The sequence below is a fragment of the Anarrhichthys ocellatus genome, unplaced genomic scaffold, assembly GCF_004355925.1.
Source record: "Anarrhichthys ocellatus isolate YVR2014 unplaced genomic scaffold, GSC_Weel_1.0 scaffold169, whole genome shotgun sequence".
NCBI classification, from domain to species: Eukaryota; Metazoa; Chordata; class Actinopteri; order Perciformes; family Anarhichadidae; genus Anarrhichthys; species Anarrhichthys ocellatus.
The window spans coordinates 25,660-33,393 of record NW_022280199.1 but is presented as its reverse complement, the minus strand read 5'-3'; the positions used below and the strand labels follow the sequence as shown (position 1 = coordinate 33,393).

Genomic DNA, 7,734 nt, shown 5'->3' with positions numbered 1-7,734 from the left:
GAATCACTGGTCTACAGGGTCGTGATGAGCGGTGAACATCTGTTTGTGTGGCGTGTCTTCCGTCTCTTCCTGTTTCCTTCACCTACATTCCCCTGGGTCCTAAGCCCCTCCAAGTATAGCTTCTTATCACCAACGTACATTTATAACAAATACCACACATATTATGCAGTAATCAGCATTGCATATGTGTCAAACTCTATCGGTGCATCTCCGGTCTGTCTTTGTTCATCCTGCATCGCTCTGTTCTGTTCTTTAATGCAACATTACTGGAGCGACGGAGCCTCTCCAAGCTGTTAGCAGACTGTTGTGCTAGCAGGCTCGCGAGTGAGCTGTACCCAGCATGCAGTTCGGCGGTAAAATTTTATATATGTACAATTATTAGTGTTACAAATTGTTTATGTGTCACAGACTGTTGTGTGCTGTGGTGTTCTTCTCTGTTAAAGAGCATTAGTTGTGGTTATTAATTGTTGTGTTATAAAGTTATGACCATGACTAGGGTTCCCTCTCAATACATATAAGACAACTAGCTCCGACCACAGTGCTTTCAGCAGCAAACAATACATTTATGTTGAAGACAGACAGCAGTTGTTTCAGCTATGCTGGTATGATGGTGTGTGAAGAATTCATGTCATACGGGAAATTAAAACAGGTATACCACCCATCCCTAGTCGTTATTATAGTTTGGACAATTTTGTACCAGTATTTGACGGGCCGGATTAAAAAGCCCAACGGGCCGCATATGGCCCGCGGGCTGTAGTTTGCCCATGCCTGGTGTAGACCATTGTCACAGGTTCTGCTTTTGTTTCCACGCTACTCAAACATTTCCCTAAATTACACTGCTCACTAGTTGATGAATCCAGGTCCTCAGCCACAGCTGGTCTGCAACACAACAAACTGAATAAATAATGCAGGACTTATGTTTAAGAAAGGAAGCGTGTGTCCGAAACATTCCGGTTTATAAAACATAACCTAGGCAGAACCTACAGGGTTACAGGTTCGGGGTATTGGAAGCTCCAGGTTTCAGGCTTATTTGATAGCTTTAGAGAGCAAAAATGTAATGGTTCAAAGAAAGATTTTCAACACTGTCCTGGTCATTAAATACTCCTTTAATTTGAACAAATTCAGCCTATTGTTTTACATCTTTGGTTCTCACGTGCATGCCCACAGCTGCACAAGGTTCAGCAGCGATGCTGCATTAATATGTTTTGTGTTAAGTAGAAGTTAAGTGCAATCTCTTTGTGACTCTTGAACTTGCACTAGTCATCCTCAAAAGACCCTTCCCTCTCCAAGCAGACCTCTGCTATACTGCTGAGCTCTCCCACCTGAGTATTGTAACAGTTTGAGTCAGTGATTATTCTGGGACAGATCACGAGGGATAAGTTCACTTTTGGAGATATGTTTTTAATTAAATGTGTAACGAGGTAAATAAATAATCATGAGCAAGAGATTTCCTCAACACCAATTCAATTGTATATACAGTACACCTTTTGTGCAAAAACATGGATTCAAAAGACATTGTAAGCTGATAACTTCAAGGCACATATATATACTGTTTAACCATAACGTTATTTTTGCTGAACAAAAGGAGAAGAGTTGGTTCTTAATTGGTTAAACATACAGTAGATGGCAGATGTGCTTCTTTGTTGTGGCTCACTGTGATACCCACCATCAAACACAGCCAGCACTAATAACGTGACCCCTTAACTGATAATGTATTCATCTTGAAAAGCAGAGGAAAGCACTGCAGCCTGCCACTTTCTGTGAATGTTTAATGAGTGTGACCTTTACATTTCCTTTTGAAGCAGAGTAAAATCCAATTTGCATAAAATATGTCCTCTTCCTAGAGCAGGAATCCAATAATTTGCATCTCTATCGACTGTAGTGCCAATTAAACAAATATGCCATATAACTGTGATGACTTGATGAAAAACAGTCACAGTAAAAGTGAGGTGGGCTGTATGGTTTCCAGAAAACGACACCCTCTAGTGGTGAGTGTGGCTGATTCGTGTCAGTCTCTTTTCTCCTTCTCTCATGCAGAGTTGGACCAGCTGCTTTCAGTACTGGTATGATGCACTGCACCTACAGTGAGGATTCTGTATCTGTCTTGGTTACAGTATACATTGACTATTCCTTAAAAACTTTGAACAAAACCCAGCCTTAATACTTACTTAATAAATGAATCCTGATTTACATGTCTGCGCACAGAACTCAAACAGCACAACTCCAGAAACCAATCATTTTTAAATCAAACGTTATATCAAAAATACTGTCCAGTTAGTTGTATAAATTACATTTCTCGAAAACACAGGGGTTTCAAATAGTATTAACACTGTACAGTGTCCAGTAAAGTGTGGGTAGTTGTCAGTAAAAAATGCTCCTGATGCTCCCCCAAACCATCATGTGCCAGAAAAGTCAGCATCCTGAACATTGTTCTTGCAGTAAACTGTGCTGTTGTTCTCCAGGGGACAGTCTCGGAAGCCGATGCCCCCATTAGGGGTGTAAATAGGCTGAATGTGGAAATCTCCCTTGAGGAGCTGTTCGTTGTTGAGTGAGACTATATGGAAGCTAGTCTCAGTCATTTCCAGGATGGAATTGTCTTTCTTGGTCCCTGCCTCGCAATAGTCATCTTTTCTCCGACCCTGGTTGTATTTCCACTTGCTGGAGGACTTGGAGCGGCTCTTCTTGTGCATGTGCCAGCAGAAGACGCTGAGTGCCACCAGCACCACGATCACAGCACCACCAATCAGTCCAGCCAGCAAGAAAGGCGAGCTGGGTTCCTGTTGCATGGCCTGTTCAGGCCCCGACGGTCTTTTGTTGTTGTTGTCGGGGCTGAAAGAGGCCACCGTGGTCACGGCCTCAGTGCACACAGTATCATCTTTGGGCCGGTAATTATTGAACGCATCCAAGGGAATGACACAGATCCGATAGGTTGACTTTGGCTCAAGGTTAGCCAGTCGGATCCCTCGGTGATCCCCACCCACTATCCTCTCCCTGACCGTGTCCCCTGTCAGACTGGGACCCATCCTGGCCCAGGTCACCTTGTAGGCAGTGACTGGAAAGGCGGCCACCCAGCTGACGTGGATAGCTGAGCCATTCAGTATGGCAAACGTGACCTGCAAAGTCTCCTTCCTGGGGTCTAAAGGTTTCTTAGTCCTCAACCCCCCCTCTCTGGTTGAATAGACAGGGTAGTGGGTGGTTAACTTGGGGAAGGGTTGCCTGGAGGAGGGGGAAACATAGTGAGTGACCAGGGGGGGGAAGTCTGAGGAAGAGGACAGAGCAGTGTCAGCCAGTGAAGAGGACAGGGGTGCGGCCGCTGTGCTCTGTGGGCACTGGACCAGCTCAGCACTCAGCTCCCTGATCACCATGCCCCGGAACTTTTCAGGTTTATGGCACATGAAGCCTCGCACATTGAGCGAGGACGGCAGAGATTTGAGCCATGACACCACCCATTTGATGCTACAGTCGCACAGCCAAAGGTTGTTCCGAACAGTGAGCTGTCTGAGACCGCGGAGGCCATCAAAGACCCCCTCTGTCAATGACTGCAGCTGGTTGTTAGAAATATCGAGTCTCTCCAGCTTGTGCAACCCTGCAAATGCACTGGCATGGATCCTGTTTATCTGATTTTCCTGAAAGTTTAATTTGACGAGTACCTCCCCTGGGAGGAACGGGGGAGGGTATGTTAGTGAGTTGCGGGCCAGGGACAGCTCCCTGAGGGTGACCAGGTCCTGAAAGGTCCCTGGTGCAATCCCTTCATCTGTCAACAGGTTCCCGTCCAATAGGAGGCGCTGCAGGTGGGTGACATTCCTAAATGCTTCCTCTGCAATAACAGCGATCCGGTTCTCGTCCAATCGCAATTCTTTCAGATCATCTGGAAGACCAATAGGCACACTGCTCATGTGGTTTTTGGTGAGGAAGAGCATCTTGAGGCTTAGTGCCTGGCGAAAGGCCCCTTCCTCCACCCCTACAGTAGAAATGGAGTTATCATCCAAGTGCAGCTCCTCCAGCCAAAGAAGCTGAGCCAGAGCTGCTCTGGAGATGGTCTGAATGTTGTTCTCCTGCAGATGGAGAACCCTCACATTTTTGGGCAGGTTGATGGGGAACTCATCCAGCTGGTTGCCATAGAGAAACACAGTTTCCACAGAGGCCACATGGTGGAGCTCCAGGGGAAAACCAGCGTTATTGATTTGGTTGTTGTGGAGGTAAAGGGTTTTGTAACCTTCACCGATTCCCAGAGGCACTGAGGTCAGGCTCCGCTCATTGCAGTAAACAAAGGTGCGATCACAGCGGCACTCCTCGGGACAGTTGGAGGCCCGGGAGAACTGGAGGTGAAGGCCCAACAGTATAGGTATCCACGGCCTTATAAAGGAGGACCAGTCCTTATTCCACAGACGCCACTGTATCTCCATTTCAAACAGATCAGAGAAAATACAGACACCAAATCAGAAAGAAATGTGACAAATTAGGATTCAAATCCAACAGAACAGTCATTGGATTTTGTCTGCTTAATAACACCATCATGTCCGGCCTGGTGCTTAAGAGTGTCTTGAGTAATCCCTTGGTAGTTAGTTGTCCTAAGCTTCCCAACACCAGAGTAATGATCTCATTAAGCAATATGATTCCTTCACCAGCCACTGTCCATAATTGAGCTGGGAGACATTGTTTAAATCCATCACATTTTCACCCTCTCTTCTCTTTTACCACCGGGTAGAGCTCTTTTCACAGCACTCGGTGTTGACATGCACAACACACACAGAGGGTTATCTGTGGACGTCCTCTTCCTCGCTTCCTTCCCTTTCACGTCACACACTGATGGTTCCACAAAGCTTCTCTCTTGATTTGACATTTGGTTCCAGAAACCTGTTGCAAAATAAGAATTATGGGAAAATCAGTCTGGTTTTATTTCCTCAAAATGCATGCTTTCACTAAAGGAACACTAAAGGATTTATTTTCCCTTTCTATTCCACGAATGCAAAGCATTGTAAATTGGGAGAGCAAACAGATGACTTACAGGTTGCTTGCATATTCCTCAGACACATCTAGTGGAAAAGGATATTTGAAGAGACTGAGGGCAAAGGTGGGGAAATGGTGGGAAAAACACATTTATGTGCAGATCAGTAACATGAGCCCAAATCTGAAATGGAAACTAACACTAACTAACACTTATTTTTCTCTTTCCACAGTCAAAAACCATGAACCTGAACAAAGAGCATAAAAAAAGACCAAATTCAAAGGATCAAAACATGGCAGTCAAATGCATTATGTGAACAATGAGGCGAGCTAGGGAAAGAGGCAACTGGCTCGCTGATGAGCACCATGAATCTGTTACGCTGTCGACCCTGTATGATTGTGCCCTGTCCCACAGCACAAGGAAGGACTCCTCTTTAGGGTGAATTATTAAGGAGTGGGGTTAAAGAGGTGGTGTCCGATACAGTATTAACACAAGATGTGTTACAAAGCCAAATATGTGCTGTTAATGATTGCTGAATTACACTTTGCATTCCTCTTTTCCCTTTACTCATTGAGTTTAGCCATGCTGGAGGAGAGGAGTGCAGGAATGGTGATGAACGCAGCCTGTCAGCCGAGGTAAGACAAGACAAATGTCTTGCACAGGGACAAAACTGAGATCGATGTGGGCCTCTCGCAATGAGGAAAGGTGCAGCTGCGCAGCACAAGGTCATGCAATTTAAATAAAGTGGAGAGATTTAAGCATCAGTATTAGTTGGCTCCCAAACAAAAACCTCATTATTGAGGTGGATTGAAGGGGAGAAAGCACACACACATCAATAAAATTCCCTGAACTGCTGCACATTTGAGTTCACTATCCGATACAGTTCCAGCAAAGGAAGTGATGATAATGTATTATTAGTGGTCGTTAGCTGGGTGGTAGTGATGATTAATACAATGGCACCAGGCAGCAGCAGCCAATTGACAGATTGCATTGATTTGTGGCCAAGGCAGTTCAACAGTTATGTAATGTTCCTTGGGGGGGGGGGGGGGCAAACAAGGCATTAAACCGAGTCCAATAATGGTGACCTGACCTCACCGCCTTATTTTTCTCTGGCATCAATCTTATATATGATATATTTATGAATGTGCCCATGCAAAGTGTAGGCTATATTAAAGAAGATAGCGTGTGTTGCAAAGCAGCACTGCCCCAGTTTGGAGAATAAACTGTCGGCTTCTTCTTTTGGTTTGAGCCTTGAGAGAGAGAGTCCATGCTAAGTACCACCAGCAGGACCTGTCTATATGTTGTTGTTTATTTCAGACCTAATGAAAAATGAAGTGGGTGAAGGTATTAATGAAAAAAGTGTAGCAAATATTACAGTACAGTCATTTCTAAATTGCTACAGTTTACTTCTGGTGGTAACTGTTTATTCATAATTATTTGGACATGAATTAGTTCAAAGGGGAAATTCCCTGAATGGGAATGAAAGGAAAAATGACATGTTGATAACATACAGAATTACCAGCCCAGACTGCATTCATATCTCGTTTTCTTACCTTCACGAAAATAGAAAGTCTTGCTGCGGCTCATCCAGCCGGCCAGCTCGTCTCTCCGCAGACTGCTGCGCTCAGACCGGGCACAAAGTCCGCATTATGCCCGCTGCGTCCGCTCACAGCTCCCACTGCAGCTTCGGACTGGTCTTGTTCGGTTTTCTGGTAGTTCTGGAGAACTGGATCATTATGCTGAAAGGCAACCTCCCGACCGCAGCAGCCAGAAAGGAAGGAAATGAAGTTCAGGTCACCAGCGGTCTGCTCCGCATCGAACCCCCGCCTCCCTCAAACACAGCCTGAGACTCCCGACCGCGCTGCTCCGGAGATGCCGGTGAAGTTCCTCCGCTGCCCTCAGAGGAGGAGAAGAGGATATGAAGCAGACAGGAGAGGAAAGATAGAGGCTCCTACCCTGACCACCGCCGCTCCGCCGATAGCAACCCGGAATGTGAAGTCCATATTCTGGGTAAACTGTTCCAGAGCGTGCCTGGTCCCTGCTGGAGCCCCGAGACTCAATCTCTGTCAGTAAACTGACGCTCTCTCTCTCTCTCTCTCTGGAGGTGTGTGTAGGTGTGTCTTATTTTTCAAGTCTTTCTTGGACCAATTAAAAAAAGGCTTTGAATTTAAATGATGTATTGTCAAGCATTGTCACTTTTCATATGCGCAGCCTTGTGCTTAAACATAACCACAAGGATGGTACAGGCAGTAGGATAATTACAGCAGGGCCAGATTAACCTCTCAAGGGGGCCCGACAAAAATGAGCTATGGGCCCCAGGCCCCCATAATCCCCCAAACCATAATCCTGAAGTAGCAGAAGCCAAACGGAATTTATATGCTGGAAAATACATTTTTGATGTGAAGACGACAGATATCTTAATTTCAATTGATATAATTATCTTTCTCATCTGTTCATTTTACATCTGTCTTAATTCATTTGTGATAGATTTGCACTCAAATCGAAAAAAAAAACACCATATTCCTGAGACTTTGTTTGACCAATTATTAAAGGGTGTATAGGATTCAACATGTACTGCAGTTACACTGTGTACATGTACTGCAGCTACACTGTGTACATGTACATGTACTGCAGTTACACTGTGTACATGTACATGGTGGAGTGGGTATGGGGCTTGGATGATAGATGATTTGTATGTGTTCTATATAAAGAAAACTATATATATATATATATATATACGGTGCTGGTCATATAATTAGAATATCATCAAAAAGTTGATTTATTTC

At 44.9% G+C, this 7,734-nt stretch overlaps 1 protein-coding gene across 2 annotated transcripts; it reads right to left on the bottom strand.

Moving 5' to 3' along the window:
• Positions 1-618: 618 nt before the first annotated feature.
• Positions 619-6,997, bottom strand: LOC116400417 (leucine-rich repeat transmembrane protein FLRT2). Of its 2 annotated transcripts, none has more exons than XM_031878236.1 (2): positions 6,502-6,997; positions 619-4,857 (listed from the first exon to the last, which is right to left on the bottom strand). In XM_031878236.1, exon 2 carries the CDS (start codon positions 4,404-4,406, stop codon positions 2,397-2,399), a length of 2,010 nt encoding a protein of 669 aa, XP_031734096.1. In that variant the 5' UTR covers positions 4,407-4,857; positions 6,502-6,997; the 3' UTR covers positions 619-2,396. The 2 variants fall into 2 exon arrangements, with proteins under 2 accessions (XP_031734096.1, XP_031734098.1); XM_031878238.1 differs by lacking the exon at positions 6,502-6,997 and adding an exon at positions 5,009-5,400.
• Positions 6,998-7,734: the final 737 nt, after the last annotated feature.